General features: G+C 43.1%; 1 protein-coding gene across 2 annotated transcripts in view; it reads right to left on the minus strand.

The window, feature by feature from the left end:
- The window catches only part of Rbm20 (RNA binding motif protein 20), a 162,956-nt gene that overhangs the window by 18,597 nt on the left and 120,177 nt on the right, over nt 1–24,182 (minus strand). For both annotated transcript variants that reach the window (XM_090345893.1, XM_090345892.1), the window contains exons 6-9: nt 13,786–13,926; nt 11,700–11,831; nt 4,114–4,193; nt 1,824–2,493 (exon numbers count right to left, since the gene is read on the minus strand). In XM_090345893.1, the coding sequence (XP_090202019.1) occupies nt 1,824–2,493; nt 4,114–4,193; nt 11,700–11,831; nt 13,786–13,926 (1,023 nt within the window). The remainder of the gene's footprint in view (nt 1–1,823; nt 2,494–4,113; nt 4,194–11,699; nt 11,832–13,785; nt 13,927–24,182) is intronic.

The following is a 24,182-nucleotide window of genomic DNA, read 5'->3' on the forward strand; positions in this document are numbered from 1 at the left end:
TCTGAACTGAGCTTTTTCTCAACTCTGTTAAAAGCTATAGAAAACTCGCTGCTCATAAAGTAAATTATTATTATTTGTTGGAAATGCAATGGTTTTCCTGGGGCATCTGGGGGAAAGGCCAGTTCTACATCATCAAATTTATTTCAGTATTCTTGGCTGCTCATGCAGCTTGTCTGCTCTTTGGAGTCTTTGAGTTCTCTCTTCTTCTTTTTTTTTTTTTAACCATAATTACATCTTATAGTAACAAGATGGAATTAATGAGTTGAATAAAATCCTTAACATGTCTTCACTGTGTTTATACCAGTTGCAATTTTACTTTTTAAAACCTTATCCTTTAGCCAGCCATGGTGGCTCACTCATGTAACACTAGCTACTCAAGGAGGCTGAGATCTGAGGATCTCAGTTTGAAGCCAGCTGGAGCAGGAGAGTCTGTCAGACTCTTAGCTCCCCTGACCCCATCAGAAAAAAAAAAAAAAGAAAAACAAGAATTAGAGCTGTGGCTCAACTGACAAAGCACTAGCCTTGAGCAAAAGAAGCTCAGATAGTACCCAGGTCCTGAGTTCAAGCCCCAGGACTGACACAAAAACATAAAACCAAAAGCAAATTATCTTTTAATAAGCCCCAAAGATACAGCCTTGTTGAGTATCTCTAGATTCTTGAGTCTTCTGGTTTTTGCTTTGGCCCTTGCTACTGCTTCTACCAAGAACTCCAACTATTCTTTGTCCCCATTCAATACTCAATTCAAATGCCCCCCTTTCCTGCTGCCAGCAGTGGTCTCCTCTCTCTGTGCAGAATCCACGCCTCTGGAGAGGCTCATCCTCTGCCAATCCCCACACGTATCCCTTTAGTTCTTGGTCTATGCTGTAACATGGACTGTGTCACACTTATCTTGGTTTTCCATGGGCCTAGTAAACCATTCACTCTCAATTGGTACTCCAGCCACACCTGTGAGTATGAAGGACAAAGTAGTAGCCCAGACTGTGACTTTTCCATGCTTATGGAATGGAGAGTTCTGCTACTTCTTTGAACTTCATCACTGTTACCAACACCTGGGTCAGACTACTAGAGGATATGTATAGCACACTTAAAAAAATTAATTCCTTATTTAGACTTCCCTTTAAACATTTACTAGCCCCTCCTTAGTTAAACATAAAGGCTTTGGCAAGAAGGAAGTCAAGCCAAGTTAGAATACCAGCCTGATACCAGAATCTTCTTTGTGACCCCCATGTGAAATACCACAGGCCATGCGTCCTTTTAGACACCTGCATGCAAGTACCAGCTGGCTTCCATGTGTTATTATTATAATGGAACGAAAACCTGTGGGCATTGTCTAGAGAAACACATCATGTTCTGGGCATCCCATGTAATCTAAGGGGTGGGGGCCTTTCTGCTTTCCTGCTTCTCACGGGAGCTCTGAGACTGATGGGTGCTTTCACAGGAGGGAGGGCTGAGTGGCCCTCAGGTCTAAACTCCCCTGGCCGACTCTGTGGGCGCCATGCCTCAGGGCCACTCGACCTTAGACAAACAGAGCCAGGGAAGACCTTTCCATCATGTTCTTCCCAAACTTTTAGTTAAAGCAACAAGGTGCCTTGGGATTTGAGGATGTCATTTCCTGAACAAGTGTCCTTGAATAAAAGCTCTGTGCCTCAGTTTCCTCATCTGCTGCAATAGCAGTGCCAGCCATGGAGAATCTGGGGGTGCTATGGAGATTTCAGGGACTCACTGTGCACTTGTGACATAGCAAACTTGCAACAACTGTTCAGCAACTATTCACCACCTGGGACCCACTCCTACCTTCCCAGGGGAGGTAACTGGCTCCTTACCTCATTCTCTGCCACTTTGCTTTCTTTTCTATCATCCACTCCTTCTTGGTCTCTGTCGGGTCTCTTGGCTTTACTTTTCTCACTCTGCTTGGACTTCGTGCCCTCAGGGGTCTTAGCGACCTTGGGCTGCAGCTCCTCTTCTTTGCCTGAGTCATCTGGGTAAGGATGCCTGCTTTCCCGCAGCCTGGCTTCATCCTTCCTCCTGGACCTCCCAGGTACATCTTGCTGCTGCTTTAGGTACTTGTCCAACTTGGCTTTGGGCTCTTTCCGGTAGTAACCATCTTCCCGGCTTTTGTAGCCAGACGCAGAGTGAAGCGGGCTGGGCGACCCAGGCCTCAGGTACTTTTCCCTGTGGCCTCTCCCTCCATCAAGCCTCTCGTCCAACTCAGCTTTGTCTATCTGTCGGGGGTAGTGCTTCCGATCATGCACCCACGCGTCCATCCTGTCCCTCTTGTCCTCCCCATTCTCCCTCCAAGAGGCAGGGTCCCGCTCGTCCTCCCTCCTGGCATAAGGAGAGTGCTCCCATGAGTCCCGTCCATTGCCCCAGTCGGTCCTGCAGGGGCCTGGAGGGCTGTGGGAGGAGCTGCAGGAAGTGAAGCTTGGGGTGTGGGACCTCGGGGACAGGGGCCTGCTCACTGGACTGCGAGAACGTGGTCGCTCTGGGCCGTATCTGCCGGGGAGCAGAGGAAAGGAGCAGGTTTAGAATGTGTACCCCAGGGCGTGTCACCCCCACAATGACATTCCCAGTCTCTCTTACAGATATTTGGGACCAGACACTGCCATCACAACCACCCAGAACACACAGAGAGAGTCAAGCCAGTGGCCAGCCCGCCCTGTCTTGGATTAACTCCTGGCTCTGATCAGGAGGAGGTTTCTCACTCTGCTTCAAGATACCAGGGAGAATGATTGAAAGATCGTGGTCTTGCTGCTCTTCCTGGAGGAAAGCATGCTGGCTAGGATTCTCCTCCTGGGGTGGGGGTGGGACGGGAGGGGGTGGCCTGGTTAGGCTATCTAATCCTAGGGTCCAACTTTAAGCTCCTTACTTCTAAGACTTGAGGCCTGGTCCCTGTGAGAATATAGAGGAGGGTTTGCTCTCCATTTTTCTCATCTGCTTCTGATCTTAATCTGTCTAGATCCTGGGCCCCGGGAAGTGGGAGGGGCAGGTGAACAGGCTCAAAGTCAAAGAGTCCCCCAAACAATGAATTTAGGAAGACATTTAAGTGTTGGAAAAGACCTTAGAAATCTGACCTACTTATGTTAAAGATGAAGAAACAAGCCCAGAGAATCCTGATCTGTCTTAAGTTCAAAGCAGGATTCTCTCATTTCCCCTCAGTATTGCCACAGTACTGTGTGGACTGACACATGCCACTTAAACTCCCAACCAACCATGATTTTACATAACAAAACACAAAGATCCCCAAATCCCAGTTCCAGACCCTTGGACTCCCTTTCTCCCTTTCCCTCCCTTTCTCTCCCTTCTCCCTCCCTCCCCCCTCCACATCCCCCCCTCCCAGAAGGATAGTTCTTAAGTAGATCAACTGATATCTTAAGTCAAATTGATTTCCTAAAATGATGGGCATTTGTGCTTGGGCCTTAATCACAGAAAAAACATGTAGCCCTCAGGGCTAGGAGACAGAGCTACCTTCACCACCAGTCTGGGCTCTCCTCTCTATAGTAAGGTTAGGGCGCCCTCTGTGGCAGCCCTGGGGAAGAGCCACAGTCTGGGGCCAGCAGCCCATTCTGCTCTTTCCATCTTAGCTTGGTAGGGCAGAGACTCTGGTCCATCTGCAGCCCAGCTCTGCTGGGTCACAAACTTCAGTTGGAAGAAACTGAAAAATTACATAATTCAGTGTTTAGGGTAAGCGTTGGAATAACCTGTGTCTTTTTCTAAACCATTCATCCTATATTTACATTCAGCTTATGAAAACTGAAGAACTGGCTCTAAACAGAAACCAGCCAGAAACACACACACACACACACACACACACACACACGCACACACACGCACGCACACACGCACACACACACACCAATTTAGGTAGACTTGCCCCAACTGGCCAAACAATAATCAAATCTTTGCTGTATACCTTTCTGTGCTCAAGGAACAGTGTCTCACCTCTTCCTAAGGTTAAGCTCATAACACCTCTGGACTGGATGGTGTCCCACTGGGAAACTAGATAGATGGGGCTCATTAAGGCAGAATGGGGGGCAGAAGTAAGGGCCTCTCTGAGGGTAAGAAATCAGCCAGTGTTCAAACTGCCTCGCACTGCTCTGGGCCCTAAAGCCTCACCTGTCCGCTTCCCGGAACATGTCCCTCTCCCTCTGGGAATGGATGTCCTGGATGATGGCAGCCACAGTTTTCCCAGGTTTCTAGGCAAAGTCAGAGAGACCATCATCAGACCAAAGACAGCTTTGCAAACATCAGAGGGAAGCTGCTGTGATATGAGTTGTCCATTGTCCCATCCACCAAAGGGAAAAAGTCTAATGGAAAGGACGATAACTGTGGACATAATGTGGGATAATGGAGAAGCCTGAGGATCTAGGGAGAGGTACACAGAGAGCTGGGTCTACCGTGTGCTGAGGATGAAGAGGGAATTAATCCCTCCCAAATTAAAAATAAACAGATAAAACATTTAAACCATAAAAAGAAGACAGGGAAGGAGGGAAAGCAATGGCTTTATAGACTTGGAAAGAGACTTGAAGGGCATTGGATTTGATCTTCTCCTTCCACAGGTGTATAAACAGACTCAGCGAGGCTGAGGCAGAGATTCTGCCCTGTGTAATGCCAGCCAGAATGTGGTCCTGCAGATGGAGAATCCTGAAGTAGCACTGGATCCAATGTCATAGAAATAGTGAAAGAGAGATTCCTGGAAGCCAAGGGCAGTAGGGTATGTTTACAATCCTAGCAAAAGACAAGAAGGTGGAGAGTTCAAGAAGAATGCTGGGTAAAGTTAGCAAGATCCTAGTTCAAAAATATAACAAGCCAGGTGCTAGTGGCTCACACCTGTAATCCTAGCTACTCAGGAGCCTGAGATCTGAGGATTGTGGTTCAAAGAAAGCGGGAGCAGGAAAGTCCATGAGACATTTATCTCCAGTTAGCCACCAGAAAACCAGAAGCAGATCTGTGGCTTAAAGTGCTAGCTTTCCACGAAAGAGCTCAGTGACAGTGTTTACTGGGGCCCTGAGTTCAAGCCCCATAACTGACCAAAAAAATTTTGTGAGCTGTTTTTTGTTGTTATTGTTAGTGGTGAAAGTACTATTTGTTTTTGCTTTTTTTCTGTTGTTAGTGTGGTTGCTATGAGTTCAAGCTTCACGACAAGAGAAAAAGAGAGATATGAGGCAGGGGATGGAGGGTGAGAGTGACAGAGGGAAGGGAAGAAAAAGGAAGGAAGGAAAGGGAGGCAGACACAAGAAATTTAATCAACTGCATTTTTTTTATCCTTGTTTTTTTTTCCACTCAGTTTACAAATTAACCAACACCTTAAGAGCCATCCAATCCATTTGATGAAATTTACATCACTCAGGAGACCTGGGCCGCATAGCTAGGACAACAAAGACTGAAGAACATACCTTGATCCTAGGTTAAATCCATACCACAAACTTTCACAGTATGCTAGGCTGGGAATGTGGTTTCGTGGTAAATGCCTTTCTACCATGCATGAAGTCCCGGGTTCAATTCCTCAGTACCACATACACACAAAAAAGCCAGAAGTGACACAGTGGCTCAAGTGGTAGCATGCTAACCTTGAGCAAAAGAAGCTCAGGGACAGTGCCCAGGCCCTGAGTTCAAGCCCCAGGACTGGCAAAAAAAAATCCCTGATGGCCTGGCTGACAGTTTCCTCTACACCAAACCCAGGAAAACCTAGGGTAAGAGGAAGAAGGTGACTTGTCAGGGTTGGATGGGACAGACAAGGATTTGCAGATCACCCAGCAAAGCCAATGAGGGGGCCAAAGGTATGCATGCAAGAACACGTGCCATCACAGATGTCTCTTCAAGGCCTACCCCTTTTGGGATATTTGGGAGTGGGGTAAAGCAAATTGTCACCAACTACCACAAATGAAAACATCTTCTAGTGACCTGCAAACTTTACAGCAATGCATTTAGAGGACTTTGGGGCCAGAAGAGCCATTGCTTGGCTTAAACATCTCTTGTTCCTTTTTCCTCAACACACAGCCTCCTCCTGGGGCCACTTCCCACCCGGTGCCATGTGAGTTACTTCTGTTCAGATCCCAGGTGGCCAGTGAGATGGCCCTGGCACATTGAATTTCACCTACTGTAGCACCTGCATGGAGCCTTGCATGGAACCAAACCAGTTCTAAAATGAATGGCTGAAATTAATCTGCAGGAAGCCTGCGAGTATGACCTCTTGGAGCTGGTGGGTTCAAACACTTTATCTAGTTCAGAGGGTCAAGCTTCTCTTTTCAGTGATCATTGCAAATGATGTGACGCTCTATGGACCAAACACTCTGCTAGTTGCCATCTAAAGACAGGGACAAAAGTTCCCAAAGATTTTTTCAAGAAGCAGAACTGGCTTCTCAAGGTCCAAGGAAAAGTCCTCTAATGTTAATGTTTATAACTAATGCCAATCCTATAATATTAATGTTTCTGTGAGGCTGGCCTCTGCGTCCTGTTGTTACACAGATATAAATCAAGCAGTCAGATATTTAGCATTAGCTCAGAATCTAGATTGGATCTGTGATAAAATTTGGGGCGCCTTTAGTCATACAAAAGTGAAGTTCTATAAATCCTTCGACCAATCTTCAACAGTTCTTCCCCACCTTCTTGTATCTGTACCTCTGTCTTCTTTCCCCACCCCCAAGACTATTTCCAGGCAAATCCCAGAGGTCATATCTTTTCACTCATTTTATGTAGTGACACAGATGCTGCTCAACAACCATACAGGACCAGCCTAGCATTCACTGCCAATAGCTCCTGCTGAGCCTAAGACAGGGTGTGACTCTAAGTAGCTTGGTGTCCTAGGAGAGGGAGGTACCTTGAGCTAGAAGCTCAGCCTAGAAAGAGCAGCTCCACAACTGGCAGGTCAAGGCCTGTTGCCTGTGGGAGACTCACTTTCTCCACTTAAAAGTGGGATAATGAAGCCCATCTGGCATGCCTGGGGACATGGTAGGCTATATAGCTGAAAGCCGAAGAGTGCTTGGCTGACATAAAAAGAGCTGCTGGGGAATTTCCTGGCCTGTGACAGCTCTGCAGCTGCTGTACATACCTCTAGAGCCTTGAAAAGGTGCTGAAACTTTCCAGATGAGCCCAGAACTCATTAGAGCTGGGTGCTATTGAGGCATGCCCAGTTACTTCTGCCATTCCTGGGGTTCCAGGCCTCTACATCTCCTCCCATCTGATGGCTTCCTGGCAATACCTTCTCTGTGAAGCTAGTTCTCCCCCTCCCCTTAGGCCCTACCCAGAGACTTCTCTGCCCTTGACACTACTAAGTAACAGTCTGAACCACTGAACTTCTAGTAGCTCCCATACTGACACAATCATGTTTAAGTCTTCCATATTTTTTTTTTGCCAGTCCTGAGCTCAGGGCCCGAGCACTGTCCTTGGACTTTCTCAAGGCTAGAGCTGAACCACTTGAGCTGCAGCACCACTTCTGGCTGTTTTTTTCTATGTATGTGGTACTGAGGAATTGAACCCGAGTCTTCGTGCATGCTAGGCAAACACTCTACCACTAGACCAAACTCCTGGCCCAATCTTCCATAATTTTGTAGCTTGTCTTTCCATTAGATAGGAGACTCTTTCCAGGTAGGAAGCATTTGTCATATTCAGCACAACACTGATACCTCAAGGTACACAGTAGAAGAGCAGCCGTCATCAATTTGCTGCTTAATCTCTCCAGCTGAGAGCATCATGGGCTGCTCACGTGATTGCTCCCCAGGACCGGAGGCACCCTCTGTAGCTAGGAGGCTGGCCAGTGCCGTGCCTCAGAAGCCAAGTCCTACCCCTCAATCCTCACACTTAATGCTTGCAAGTCTCTGAGCAAAAGAACCAGGAACATAGTTCTGACAATTCTCTGATCCAGTGGTTTTAAACTCTATATTAAAGACATTACAGTTCCATATATGTCGGAGATGTCTCTATAAAACCACTCAGCAAATAGTCCAGTCTTCCTGTCCAGCTCTGCAGGAAGGGAGACAATCATTTTTATTGTTCCCTCAGAGTTCTTTTCCTCAATCATTTATTGGATACCGATGATGTGAACAGTTCTTCCCCAAGTACTCTGAGGAACAGAATCCCTGACATTAAGTCTAATGGGAAATAAGATGTGGTCTCAAGAATAACAATAAAAAAGATGAAAAACTACATTACAATCTACCCTCAATCTGAATTTTTCCTAGTAAGGTTAGGGAAGAGAGATGCTCCAACTTCTGTCCATTTCTGTCTACTCTACTAGGAGACCATGTGGCAGCCCATTTGGTCCAGGGACACATATGGATTGTAGTGTTTTGCCTTCTACATCTTCAGTAGCTATTTTTGTCTCTTCAGTAGCCATTCACTCTTCTTCTAGTAGCAGTACCTCCTCTCCATCTCACTCCAGAGGTGTGGCTGATTCACGGCCTCTACCTCTGAGGATGGAGCAGGTAATGCAAGCAAAGCAAACCTCCCCCTAGCTACAAAGATTGGCTCAGGGATGGGCATGTACGCTAAGCTAGTCCAATCAGAATAATCTTTCAGAGATTCTATGAGAGCTACTAGGAAAAATCTTGGCTCTCTCTTGTTGTAGGAGATGGAGACATGAGATGCCAGAAAAGCTGAAGAAAGTGAAGACACCACGTCATTTATACAAAAGAGTTTGGGGCTGCTATGGACCATCCCAGGATTCTAACCCCCCCCCCTAAAAAATAGCCAAGAGAGGAAACTAAGTCTTAATGATCCCATTTGTGTCCCAAATCCAGCCATAACTACAGCCAGAACTACTCCAGATTTCTCACTTATATGCACCAATATATTTCCTTTTGTCTAAGTCAATAGGCTTGAGACAAAATTCTCTTACTTGGAGAAAGAGTTCTCTCCCATTCATAGTCAATAGGGGAGCATAAAGGATACCTGTCTATGTAACTAACACAAACTGAAGGTCACAATTACACACTGAGAGACAGTTTGAGAACCTGGGGTGCAGGAATCTCCATATTTACTAAAGAACAGAAAACAATGTGTTCTAGACCCTTGCTATTCTAAGTGTGCTCTAAGAACCAGAACCATCAGCATTTTCCTGGAGCTTGTTAGAAATGTAGAATCATAGTTCTGCTCCAGAGCTGCTGAATCAGAAAATATGTTTTGACAAGAGCCTCAGGTGATATACATGCACACTGATATTTGAGAAGCTTGGTTAGAATACTATCTGTGCAACTTCCTGCCTGGATACAAGCCAATTATCTCATTTTTCCCTCCCTCCCCCCTCTCCTTTTTTTAATGTGGTCAAAGAGATTCTAACAACAAAGTATAATGAGGTAGATATAGGGCAAAACCCAACATAGTCACAGATTTTAATCTAGTCTCTTCTAATAACTAGGACCTTGGGCAAGTTACTGAACTTCTATTAGCCTCTCTACCCTCACCTGTAAAACTGAGATAATAAATAATACCTGTCAGACTGCACTGACGTCAAGATTAAGATAGATAATGTATGCAAAGTGCTTGAGACATTACTTGTCTCAGTACCAGGGACTCAATTAAAGGTACCAATTATTCTTGTACTTTCATAATTACTGTCATTATCACCCTACACACCTTTTGAGTCCAAAAGAAACATTGCTTAAGTTGCTGAAGAACTGGAGTGATAGTCTTTAACTGATTTGTATGCTGAAGTTCACAGTGAGTGGTTAAGCAACTAAGCTCTTCCACAGAAAGGGGGAGAGCTTGGGCTGCCATCACCATTTTCCAATCTGGTAGAAGTCACACAGTTGTTGATGTGTCTCTCCTCTCACCAGATTGAGCTTCTCACAAGCTTGCCCCTTTTTTGTCCCTGAAATCTACTCCATGTCCCACCCACAGCACAAGGCACTCAGTGAATATCTGCTGAATGCAAACCTTGACCATTTGACCTCTTCAACCCACAGTTTTATGCCATCCCAAGCTATCTCCATCGTAAGGCATTAATATGTCTTGGTGCTTTAGAAACTGATTACTGCTTTTAATCCTAATTATAGTCTTAAGACAACATCACATTTAGAGACCAAAGCTCCACTGGGAACTCATGAAGAAATGTCATTCCAGCCCCAGGGAGAATCCAGGAGAACAGGAATTGGCTGGGTATATAACAGGGTGGGATCTTCATTAGGATGAAAAAAAGTCATGGACTTTTGTTACAAAAATATGAGAGAGAGAGAGAGAGAGAGAGAGAGAGAGAGAGAGAGAGAGAGAGAGAGAGAGAGAGAGAGAGAGAGAGAGAGAGAGAGAGAGAGAGAAAGACAGAAAGAAAGAGGAAAAGGAGAAAAGAAATACCAGGCCTGCCTGAAGCACAATTATTGGCAAAGGAACTTAAGAGGCCATAGTGCAAGCAAAGCAGAATCAGGACTTGGGCAACTGGTTGACTTATTACTTATCTACTCATCAAGACATGTTGGAAGGCTAGTCCTAACAAGAAACAATCACTGTGCTTCTGTTTCCTCACTCAACCTTGAAGATAAAGGGTAGATTAAGGGCTGTACATTGCGAACAAAATGGGCCAAAGTAAACATGGCATGAGCTGAAATGGGCTGGAAAGAGTCTGATTAAAGCAGGCAGTAGATTTAAGCACAAATACTATATTAATTACTATAAATCCAAAGGGACTCAGCACACACTCCTGCAAATCAAAACAAGGCAATGTGAAAGAAAAGCATAGGCAGATGACTTGAAAACTTCTCACTATGAAGATCCTAATGGAGTAAGCAATAAATGTATGAAAAAGTGTTCAACCTAAGCAACTTGAGAATGAAAAATAAAGCCATGATAAATCATTTAAATGCCCCAAGATCAAGTTAGCAAAGGGTGCAGACCATAACAAAATCCAGGAAGAACGCAAGTTTGTGACAACTTTTGTATAAGTACCAGCTACTGTTCCATTGTATACTATACTTTCTCAATAAAATAGAAAAGAGAGAGAAGAGAAGGGAAAGAGAAAGAGAGAGGGAGAGGAGAGAGTGAAGAAGGGAGGAAGGGAGGGAGGGAGGGAGGGAGGGAGGGAGGGAGGGAGGAAGGAAGGAAGGGAGGAAGGGAGGAAGGGAGGAAGGAAGGAAGGAAGGGAGGGAGGAAGGAAGGAAGGAAGGAAGGAAGGAAGGAAGGAAGGAAGGAAGGAAGGAAGGAAAGAAGGAAGGAAGGAAAGAAAGAAGGAAGGAAGGGCGGGCTAAACCAAAACCAAAGTTGAGTTTTAATGATCTGAGTGCACAAGTTAGTCAAATGCTCCTTAGAAGGACTTGAATGTGGCTGAAGAGATAAGTTGGAGGTGGGAGGAGTGAACAGGAGATAACAAGGGAAGGTAATGGAGGAAGAAAACATTCATTGAAGGCTTGAATGGGTAGAAAAGTTTGTGCTTTGAACTCTTCTCACAAAAAGCAGCCACCTTTCTCTTTTCACTTCTTCCTTCAAAATTTCCCTGGTGACTATCATCTCCTGTAAAAGCTTCCTGAGTATCTCTGCATTTTTCATTCACCCAAATGAGGTAATTTCTTGTCATGGTGTAATAATTTGCCTTTCTAAGTGACACACTCAAAGGCAGAAATGTCTTAAAAATTGTTTTCTCTCCCTCCCCCAAAGGCAGAGATTTCTTAAGACATTTCTTCTCTCTTCCCAACAGCACTTAAGTCAGTGGCTGGTAAGAAGGAGACCTCAATGGATGCCTGCTAAATGACTGCTGAATGAATACTTGTTTGCTTTACCTTCAGCTGCAATTCCTTGTATCTCTTGGACATCCGAATGAGCAGTTTCTCACCATTGATCACAGCAGATTTTTCTTGGTAATACTGGACCATGGCCTGGGCAGCTTCGGTGTAAGCCATCTCTAAAAAGGCCTAGGAAAAAGAGAAAGGACATACGTGTACCATGGCATTAATGGTCTTTAACAAAATTCAGTACAGTCATAATTCCACATGGATGGACTCTCAGAGTTCAAGAGTAGGCAAAAGTAACTGATGGTAACAGAAATTGAGCTGCCTTCAAGGGCTAGAGTATGCAGTGGCATAAGGAAACATTCTGCTCTTAAGAAAATGTCCTGTATCTTGACCTGGCTGTTAATTATATGGGTGTATATTTGTAAAAAAAATTAATGGATGGAGTTATATACTGAAGACTTGTGTATTTTATGTTTTTGAGAGTATCTGGTTTATAACTCCATAAAAACAATCAGTGCAAGGAACAGCTCTCTTTGATCTCATCTGTTCAAAGAGACCTTTTTATTAACTTTGCCAAAAGAGCTCATTATAGGATGGCCCCTCTCTGGTCTCCATGGTTACCAAACATTATTCTTAATTATATATGACCATCCTGGACTACATCAAGCCATGCAAACTCCTCTGGGATGGGAGGGTCCATTAACTCACAGTTCCCAGGGGTGGGAGTGGGGGTGGGGGATCTTGCACATGTAGCCTTGGGCTGCTCTTTGGTAGTGGTGATGGTGAGAGACACAAGCATACGCCATAGTTATTTGAGCTCTCACTTGTCTTATGAAAAAAGGAAAAACCATTAGGTTTAAAGGATGCTAGGCTGCGGGGAACTAGAGAAAGGAAACCCCCTACATTTTTCCTCTTCCTCTTTCCCCATCATTTGTCCTCTTTTTTTTTTTATCAGTTCTGGAAAAAAAAAACACACCAATATAGACTTTTCTACTCCATCCATGTCTAAAGGAGTTTCTAAATAGACCATTTTGAAACACCTGTTGGTTTTCCCCAGAAGTGGTAGTGGTGAAGTTCCAGCAGCTCCTATTTCCTTAGATTTGTTTGGCTTGCACCATACTGATGTGTACTGATACTGGTCCCTCTGTGTGGAGAGGCAAAAGTGACCTGGGGCAGAAAAGCTCCCAGTGTGAGCTCTTAATTCTTCCCTTTTCTTAAACTGAATGGACAAAGCTCTCTATCCCCTTCTCTCCTCTCATTTTCGGTTAATTTCTATTGCATGGTTTTTCTTCCCATGGTCACACTCATGTGATGTGTACAACTAAAAAGTAATATTGTTATTATTATTATCAGTCAAGGGGCTTGGCCTTTGGGCCTGGGTGCTGTCCCTGACCTCTTTAGCTCAAGGCTAGTGCTCTACCACTTGAGCCACAGTGCCACTTCTGGTTTTCTGGTGGTTATTTGGAGATAATAGTCTCACACACATTCATGCCCAGGCAGGCTTTAAAGCACAATCCTTAGATTTCAGTCTTCTAAGTATCTAGGATTAGAGGTGTGAGCCACCAGCGCCCTGCTAGAAGTCAATATTCTTTAGAGTGGGAGCTACCCAAGAGGCTGAGATCTGAACATTGAGATTTCAAACAAAGCCAGGCAGGAAAGTCTCTGAGACTCTTATCTCCAATAACCACCACAAAACTAGAAATGCAGCTGGCTCAAGTGGTAAGAGTGCTAGTCTTGAGCCAAAAAAGAAAAAAGCTCAGGGACAGTAGTTACATCCTGAGTTCAAACCCCCATTCCACCACCACCACCAAAACAGTTCCCAGATAGTTCCTGGCTAGCTCCAACTGAAAGCCATCAGATGTGATCAGCTTAGAAGATGAGACCACAGCAAGTTCAGGAGGTACACATGACAGCAAAGACCCCTGATCCATGGGGCTCTGTTTGCGTTAATTCACTTCTTTATATTAATAAATACTCATATCAAAGCAACCCGCTCCCCTCTAGGCCATTCACTAGATCTGTGCCCATCTGACAGAGGGCAGAATGAAACAAGAGGAAAGAGCGGTTTGCTGGGCCAACAAAAGTCTGTGGGTGATTGGACCTCTACACCCTCGCTGAAAGACCCCAGACTGACCTGATTAGTTGACTTCATGAGGATGTAATTCGTGACCTTTCCGAAGGGCAGCCCCAGGTTAATAACGTCATTCTCCGTGCAGCTCCCTTCTGGGAGGTTGCAAATGTGGACCACGCGCCCTGCACCTTTCCGCTGTGCAAACTGGCAGGACACGGGACAGTGGCAGGTTAATAAGGAATGCAAAATCACCACACGTACAATCAACACAGGAAACCCATTCTTAGGCACCACAAAGCATCAAGTTTATGCCATCTTTTTTTCATATATTTTTAATTGTAATTAATAGAAGGGTTACATGATATTTGCCAGATAGATGGTGTATTAATTCACATACATTGATACCCTTTCAAATGTCTTGGTACCCATTTCCCTCCACCCCACCCCCACTCCTCATCTTGTTTCCCCCCCTTTCCTATCCAATTTCAAATAACCAAATACAAATATATCCAATATATCAGGTAACAAAGTGAGATACTGTAACAATATGAGATAACCAAGGGACAGCAAAAGAAATGAAAGATAACATAGTACCTTAAAAACAACAATTATTCATTATATGGCTTATGTTTCTATATCCTAGAGATCCTTTCATTTAGTGTCCTACTATATGGCCTTTTGTATCAAGGTTTTGCTTTATTGCAAATCTCTGCTAGGAGAGCCGAAGATTTCTACTGATTATGACAAATGAGGGAAACCATTGAGCCTAAGTTCTTTGAGTCTGGCTTACTTCACTTAATATGATCTATGTCATTCTTCAAAGAAATAGAAGAGGCAATCCAAAATTTCATATGGAATAATAAAAGACCCCGTATAGCAAAAACACTTCTTAGCAGAAAGAACAGCGCTGGAGGAATTTCAATACCAAACTTTAGACTCTATTACAGAGCTATAATTATCAAAACAACTTGGTACTGGCACAAGAACAGGCCTGAAGACCAATGGAATAGAACTGAGGACCCAGATATTAAACCACAGACCTATGGCCACCTAATCTTTGACAAGAGAGCCAAAACAATAGAATGGAAGAAAGACAGCCTCTTCAACAAGTGGTGCTGGCAGAACTGGATAAGCACCTGCAGAAAACTAAAGTTGGATCCTTCTTTGTCACCCTGTACTAGAATTAACTCCAAATGGATCAAAGACCTGGAGGTAAAAGCCAACACTCTGAAAACTTTACAAGAAGGAATAGGAGACACACTAGACCTCCTTGGCACAGGTCGAAACTTTCTTAATAAGGACCAAGAATCACAACAAGTCAGAGAAAGGCTGGATAAGTGGGACTGCATTAAACTGCAGCGCTTTTGTATGGCAAAGGACATAGCTAGTAAACTAATTAGGAAGCCTACAGAGTGGGAGAAGATCTTCACCAACCATACAACAGACAAAGGCCTCATATCTAAAATATATCAACAGCTCAAAAAATTGAATCAATCCAAAACTAATCTCCAAAGTAACAACCATCCCATTAAAAGATGGGCCAAAGACTTAAAGAGAGTCTTCTCCGAAGAAGAAACGAAAGTGGCCTATAGACACATGAAGAAATGCTCAACATCTCTAGTCATAAAAGAAATGCAAATCAAAACAACTCTAAGATTCCACCTCACTCCAGTTAGAATGGCCAGGATCAAGAAAACTAATAACAACAGATGCTGGAGGGGATGTGGCCAGGAGGAATCACTACTGCACTGTTGGTGGGAGTGCAAACTCATTCAACCACTATGGAAAGCAGTATGGCAGTGCCTCAAAAGGCTAAACATAGAGCTCTCCTATGACCCAGCAATTCCACTACTTGGCATTTACCCAATCACCCAGAAACAAAGACATACTAAATCCACCAGCACAACAATGTTCATTGCAGCACTATTTACCATAGCAAAGATATGGAACCAACCTAGATGTCCCTCAGTTGATGAGTGGATCAACAAGATGTGGTATTTGTACACAATGGAATTCTATGCTGCTGTCAGAAAGAATGACATTGCCCCATTTGTTAGGAAATGGAAAGACTTAGAAAAGATCATATTGTGCCATCTTTTATGAAAAGAATTCCCATTTCTAGGAAGCAATGACATTCAGGGCTGGAGAGGATCTGATGAAAACAGCCTATCAATAAGTTGCTACTGAAGAGCTCTCTCTATCACCTCCTGATAATGTACTGTCTCAATACTGAATACAGATTAAGACATGCACAATCCATGATCCCACCATTATACATTTGGAAATCTCCTACAGAAATAAACATAACACCAGTACGTAAAGACTTGTGTACAAAGACCATTAGTATAGTACTTCCCCAGCGTTCTGGAAATAGCCTGTGTTTCTAACAATAATGGAGCCCTTGAATAAACAATGGCTCAAGCATACAATGCAAAGCTTCATTAAAAGAAGTATTAAAGCCGGATGCCTATGGCTCATGTCTGAAATCCTAGCTACTGTGGAAGCTGAGATCTGAAGACTGAGGTTCGAAGCCAGCCTGGGCTGGGCAAGTATGTGAGACTTCTATCTCCACTGAAAAACCAGAAATAGAGGTGTGGCTCATATGGTAGAACTCTATCAGTGAGCAAATCCAGCAATGAGCAAGAAAAAAAAAAAAAAGCTAAAGGATAGTGCCCATGCCCTGATTTTAAGTCCTATTACCAAAACAAACAAAAAAAGCATTAAAAGAAGGAAACAAATGTGCTTGTGCTGATTGGGGAGAATATTTAAGATAGATTACTCAATAAAAATCATGTAGCTAAGTAGTTCTCAAACTATAATATCAATGAGAAAGAGAGATAAACCAAGCATTATAGAAATTTTGACCTTAGTGGAGGTGGGTGGCAGGTACCTAAGGGTTAATTATTTGCTTCTATAGTTTTGTGTGATTCCATTTTTTGTTTTAGTAATGAAAAATTACCTGATATATTGTATATACACTTATTTATTTGAAATAGGGAAGGGGGAAAAACAAGATGACTGGGAGGGGGTGGGGAAAGGGAAAAGGGGACAAAAACATGAGAAGGGGTATCAAGGTTCAAGAAGTAATGCACCCAATAACTGATGAATGTAACTGTAACCCCTCTATACATTACTCCCAGCCCCCACTTCTTCTTTTTGAGTGGTTAAATGTAGGTAAGAGTCTCATGGACTTTCCCACCGGGGCTGGCTTAGAACTGTGATCCTCAGACCTCAGTCTCCTGAGTAGCTAGGATTACAGGCATGAGCTACTGACACCTGGAAGCCATAGTTTTTAATCTGTCAGGGATGGCTAATCTCACGGGATGAAAGGGAGCAAAAAGAGACACACTGAATCCTTTTTGTATATATGTTGTATAGTTTGACTTATTTTTTAAAAATTCCAATAAAGAAAAAAAGAGCACAGACAAGTTTGTGGAAACCTAATATATACACATAGATATTCACACCCAAAACCTATAGTTTAGGGATATGGCTTTGCAACTTTCTTATCCTTAGAACTCTTTTATAAATCTAGCATATTCAACAAATAAAAAAGAAGCTTCTCTGATCAAACTTTGGGGCCATATCCAGATGCCATCCTCACAGGACAGCTTGAAGTGACTTCTAAAGAACACAACTTGGAAGCCAAGGCAAGGGTCTAATTCCAGAGATAGAAGAAGAAAGTATGGCTACTAGGTCTGGCCAAATGGGCATGGAATGTTGAGTCAGTTCAAGAATTAGTAGCCAACTCAATGTGGGAAAGAAAGATGTAATTTTCTAAACCTGAAACTCATTCTAATAACACAACCTACTTTTGCACACTCACTGTTTTCTACCCAAAGTGACTACAACATCTAATTATGGCTGATGTGGGTCTGATTCTGCTATGATAGAGGGAGGCTGTCTGAGGTCTCCTCTCTAACAAGGGCTGGTATTTGGGTAACTACCATGAAAAGCCCTCATTTGTCTCACCTGCCTGAGAACAATGAGCGTCAATAAGAGTTTGTGTCTATGATTCAGCTCTGAATTGGAGAAATCCTGGAGCCCTTTTCAGGTATCAAATACTTTCTGGAAAGTAAACCTAGATCCAGTGTGGCTCGGGCAGAGCCTGCATGCAACTGGACCCTCCACAAGTGGAGAGACTTGAAGTCTGAATGTGTGTAGGGAAGGCAGAATCCTTCTGCAGGGATGAGAAGAGTGCCGTTTAGAGGCAGGATTCCTCTCTCCCATGAGGGTGAGCTGTGGACATAAAAACACACACAGCTGAACTATGGAAAGCAGGGCAAGGCAGCTAGTCTCTGTGAAGATCACCAGGCATGCTGAGACTGGCACTCTGCCTGGTCTCCTCTTAGTGTGACACGTTTCTGTCCCATGTGACGTTGGGGTGGTTGGTCTGGGTAACGTGTGCTTAGACAACAGAACAATCAGGGCAGTTCTGAGCTGATCCCTCTCCTGGTCTGTCTAGTTACCTCAGTACCAGGCATGAGGTCTAGTGTTCCTCTCATTGTCACCTCCAGCCTTTATCTGGGCACAGCAGAATAAACACACACCAGAGAAGGAATTTATTCATTCAGTAGACTTTGGTACCCAAGGAACTTCAAATGAACGGGTCCCAATCAAGGTTTTTGCTCAGATTTTAAAGATATATTTCCTGAGCATCTAGCTCCCCATTCCCCAGATTCTAGTCAGATTGATTCCCTTCTCCCCATTTATGAGGGTAACTATGAGAACGTTAGTATTCTCCAACTTCGTTATCTTAGTTTGGAGCTTCCTAACTGGTGAATTGTAGTTGGATTTTAGATATGCCATGATACAGATTCCTTGACACTGGGGGGCCAAGAACCTCCAGGCCCACAAGCAGCTTCTCTGGTGGGTCATTTTCTAAGTGAGGCATAAAAATAAAAATCTGGGGAATGACAAATCATAAGAATCACTGTGTTAATGGTTTTCTTTGTGTTAGGTCTTGCTTCAGGGCATGTGCTAAATCCTATGTCATTTGAAAGAGAAGTATTTTTTTTTAATGTGTTCAATTCTTTTGCCAGTGTTTTTATATGGAGACATTTAACCTAAGTTCTTTTTTTTTATTGCCAGTCCTGGGTTTGAGCTCAGGCTCTGAGCACTGTCCTTGGACTTTCTCAAGGCTAGAGCTTGAACACTTGAGCCTCAGCACCATTTCTGGCTTTTTATATATATATATGTGGTACCAAGGAATTGAACCCGGGTCTTGGTGCATGCTAGGCATTGTCCTGTCAACCTAAGTTCTTTTCCATCATTGCTCTTAAAATAGCCTTTTGTTGGGCTGGGAATATAGCTTTGTGGTACAGTGTTTGCCTAGCATACATGAAGCCCTGGGTTTGATTCCTCAGTACCACATCAACAGAAAGAGCCAGAAGTGGTACTGTAGCTCAAGTAGTGAGTGCCCTGAGTTCAAGCCCCAGGACTGGAAAAATGATAAAATAAAATAAAAATGTAAATATATACATATATATCCTTTTGTTGTTGAATCAATCGATGTTCAAAATCATGCTTGATTCACAAAAGATGCAGTGTAATAGGTATTATCACTGGGTTCTAGAAACAGTTTCCTTATGCTCTCTACCTGTGTTCTGTGCCTATTATTCTATGGATTCTGAATGAGGGAGTTCTCTCCATCCTCATTCCGGAAGGCAAGAAGGAGGGCAAGAAGAAGAGAATGTGGGCTCTTGATGGTATACCTAAAGTAAAATCTGTTCTCAAGGTCCTGACAACCCCTGAGTGCTTTTGAGAAATCAGTATGATGAGGGCAAGACTACAACAGCGTACAGTAGTGTCCAGCCTGAGGGCTGGAGGGGTAAAGGGAGTGACTCAAGTCACAGAGAGAGCGCCTACACTCTCTAACAAACCCTAAAAGGTCTCTGAAGTTAATAATAAAATAAGTCCTTCCTATCTGTAAGGAATATGTTCCAAGCCTCCAGTGAATGCCTGAAACCTCAGGTAGTTCCAAGCCCTATACATGCTATGCTTTCTTATGTGCAAACCTACTCAGGAAAAAGTTCCATTTAAGAATCAGGAGCAACAGTTGATGAATGGATCAACAAGATGTGGTATTTGTACACAATGGAATTCTATGCTGCTGTCAGAAAGAACGATATTGCCCCATTTGTTAGGAAATGGAAAGACTTAGAAAAAATCATATTAAGTGAAATAAGCCAGACTCAAAGGAATTTAGGCTCAATGGTTTCCCTCATTTGTCATAATCAGTAGAAATCTTCAGCTCTCCTAGCAGAGATTTGCAATAGAGCAAAACCTTGATACATAAGGACATATAGTATGATGCTAAATGAAAGGACCTCTAGGATATAGAAACATAAGCCATATAATGAATTATTGTTGTCCTTAATGTACTATGTTATCTCTCATCTCTTTTGCTGTCCCTTGGTTATCTCATATTGTAACAGTATCTCACTTTGTTACCTGATATATTGGATATATCTGTATTTGGTTATTTGAAATTGGTTAGGGAAGGGGGGAAAACAAGATGGGGGTGGGTGGGAGGAGGGAAATGGGGACCAAAACATGTGAAAGGGTATCAATGTATGTGAATAAATGTACCTTCTATCTGGCAAATATCATGTAACCCTTCTATTAATTACAATAAAAATATATGAAAAAAAGAATCAGGAGCAAATATAATAAGTGATTGTTGTCCTTAATGTCCTATGTTACCTCTCATCTCTTTTGCTGTCCCTTGGTTATCTCATCTTGTTACAGTATTTTCCCTTGTATACGTTTATTTGTTTACTTGAAATAGGATAGGGAAGGGAGGAAAACAAGATGAGGGGTGGGGGTGGGGAGTGGGGGGAGGGAAATGGTGACCAAAACATGAGAAAGGGTATCAATGTTTGTGAAGTAATACACCTTTTATCTGGTGAATATATATATATATATATAATGTAACCCTTCTATTAATTACAATAAAATATATGGAAAAAAGAATCAGGGGCAATAAGGGATTAATAATAACTAGTCATAAGATGGAATATTTACAACACTAAATCCGCAGTAAACATTATTTAGAGCATATCCATTGTTAGTTTCTATCATTTTCCCTATAGAAATTTTCAGACCTCAGTTGGTCTAAAAGTGCACAAGGATATAAATCAGAGAGGAGACTGCTGTACTGTACTGGGCAGACTGAATAATGTTTTTGCTATTCAAAGAGTTGAGGTGATATTATACTTCACTCTATATATGGGGTCAAGCGACAATAAACACAGCCTAAGGATGCTTCCATAATTTAAATTCTTACACTTCAATGTGTAAACTAATGGAAAGCCTAACTTAGGAGTATACTTTCCTACGGAATGGCTGTGGTTTTCCATTCATTATAGGCAGACCGCTGATGAGACCCAGGTCAAGGCCACAGCTAGAACCAATCCGACTATGTTGCTTAGCTATCTATGATGGACCATATTATCTGATGGATATGCCTGTGTCTTCAACTAGTAAACATGGGTAACTTCTTAATAACTCATTAATAGGAATACGTTGGAAGATCAAATCTTTCAAACTTTGAATGCTGGACAGTGGATTCTGAAGGTAGGGAAAATAATAGAGAAGAATTTGGCCTATAAAAGCTTACAGCTTCCTGATGTAGCGGGAAGAACCCGAGCATATAAGTCACAGGACCTGAGTTCAAATCCCAACCCAGTCACTGATTAGGTACATAAATAGTTTCTCTTTCTGACTATAGGAGGAGGTAGCCTATATGGCAAAAGTTTTTTTATGGATAATAGAGTATCTGTCCTTACATGACTTTAAGCTCTAAAATTCCACTCTTCTCAGAGGCCTTGCCAAGCTAAACCCTAAGATATGGGAATAATCATCTCATTCTCCAATGGTGCTCAGCTCACTAGGCATAAACAGGAAGTCTATGTCTTCCCACCCTTGACCCAGTGAGTTCTGTTTACCCTCCCTCTGTGATCATCTGCTACCCCCTGTACCTTCACAAGCACATTCACCCTTCAGAGTTTAGGTGGTGATCTTATCTTTACAATGCTAAGATAAATGCCAAAGTGAGCACTAGATTTATGAGCCCCACTGCTCTCTGATTGACTCTGCTGCCAGAAGAGATGGCAGACACACTGAGATGAACTGATGACATACAGGCCTGGTGCCTCTTGGAGGACAGACTCACATCCACACTACAGGGTCCAAAGTCAAGGCCATGGCAGAACCAGACAGATACAGCTCTGTACCTCTGCTCCCCATTAGCTAACTGTGTGTCAGATGTTCAGTTTCTCCAAGCCTGAGTTTGCTTCTCAGTAAGACCAGAAGAACAAAATCTGAGAAGATGAGATGTCATATTGTCAGGTCAGCACTCTGGTACCATGTCTGGCATTCCAGAGATTCCTATACATAAATGTTTATCTTTCTTTCCTGAACAATTAAAGGACATTCTGTGGGGACTCTGGACTGGGAAAAACAGTGATTATTTAAGTTCCTAAGTCCATCTTAGGAAACAGAGGGGGAAAACATATAATATCTTCAACCTATTCCAAAATAATGATTCGGGAAATGCACAACTAATTCAGAATGCACAACTGATTAGATAGATGGATAGGTAGATAGATAGGTGGATAGATTAAACAGGAGACACCTCAAGAGAATGATAAAATAAATAGAAAATAAATACAAAAGAACAGGTAGTTACCAAAAGCCACATAGCAGTTTCTTGTTCCTTTTTTTGGTTTTGTTTTTTGTTTTGGTAACTTTTTCTATAAGTATGTTAAATGACATCAAAAACAAACTTTTTTTTTGCCAGTCCTGGGCTTGAATGCAGGACCTGAGCACTGTCCTTGGGCCTTTTCAAGGCTAGAGCTCTACCACTTGAGCCTCAGCACCACTTTCAGCTTTTTTCTATGTATGTGGTACCGCGGAATCGAACCCGGGTCTTTGTGCATGCGAGGCAAGCACTTTACCACTAGGCCAGACTCCCAGCCCCTCAAAAATAACTTTAAAAGATGTGCTCTGGGATGGATTTAAGGAGCATAGTAAGATCTCACTAGCCTGAATTTTGACAAGAGGTGCTGATTGTAAGGTCAGTCCACATCTACTAGCTAGCCCTCAGAGCTTGCTGGGCTTAGAGCTCCCAGGAGGCACAAATGTGACAAGTGTACTTGAGACTTTCCAGCCCAAGGTCACATCACTAAAAGAGCTAAGGTGTCAGGTTTGTAACCAAAGCCTTAATTACCAACCTAAAAGGAACATTCTTTCCCAGCTGGGGGGAGAGGCTACAGCCTGCCTGCAGGCCAGCACTGCCCTCGAATGCCCCCTCGTGGGAGATCGGAGGCCTAGACTGCTCCCTTAGAACCAGACGCTTCTCCTAATGGTTCATCTGGCCGGATCCCAGAGCTCGCAACTCACCCACAGGTCTTTTATAGCTGGGTGGAAATATGAAAGGAACAAACAAACTTGTCTATGAAGATTTTCAGACCTTCCAATGTCCTTTGGGGCCAGCTTTGTACATGACTTCAAAGAAGAGGCCAAGGCCAATAACTCAAGAGTTACAGTAAGGAAGTGGCTCAGGGCTGTGGGTAAAAGAGGCCTCAGCTACAGAGGGGAGATTCCATCTTCAGTGCACAATTTCTGTGCTCCAGCCTGACGTCCTTGGGTGACCTAATTTCACCTGGGAGAGTCTGTGAGCCTCTGCTGGCTGTAAAATAGACACATCTAAGGAAAGGCAAAGGTCTACTTCTGATGATGTTGATCCTAAACAATAATATGTAGATAGCAAATGTATGCAGATTCCAACGCAACCTTGGATCGACTGACTTAGAGGGTAGCCACAGAGGTCCTTGTGGCCATTCTCAAGTAATTGATAGAGCCTATTGGCTTGACCGGAAGAGTCATGTCTGCTGGTGGAGGGAGGGAAAGTGGGAGAAAAACATAGGAAAGGATAACAATGTTCAAGAAGTAATGTACCCACTACCCAATGAATGTAACTGTAACCCCTCTGTACATCACCCCAACAATAAAACTAAATGAAAAACAAAAACAAAGTCAAGTCTGACTTGTGTCCAACTTGTCTGCAGATGGAAGCTCCGTGGCTCAATGCTGAGCAATTTTATCTCTGTAAACTTTGTCCCTCATAGAATGTTAAAATGGGAGCTCTTGGGTACACACTCATTCATCACTATGTCTAAAGACACAGAAGTCTGGGAGGAAGATAAAGAAGAATTTGTGGTCAATTTATGATTAAAACTCTGGTCTCAATGAAAAAAAAGTCTATCACAGACTTGGTAGATTAAGGAAAACACCTGGTGATGTTGCAAATCGAGAGAGAGCTTTATGTTGTGATGCGGGAAGTTATCTGAAAACTCATCAAAATGTAAACAGAGAAAGCGAGGCATGCTTTTCACACTTCTAATCCTAGCACTCGGGATGCTGAGGCAAAACGATCTCAAGTTCCAGGCTCTTCT

Source organism: Megascapheus bottae, chromosome 15 (assembly GCF_031878675.1).
Source record: "Megascapheus bottae isolate mThoBot1 chromosome 15, mThoBot2.hap1, whole genome shotgun sequence".
Lineage (NCBI taxonomy): Eukaryota > Metazoa > Chordata > Mammalia > Rodentia > Geomyidae > Megascapheus > Megascapheus bottae.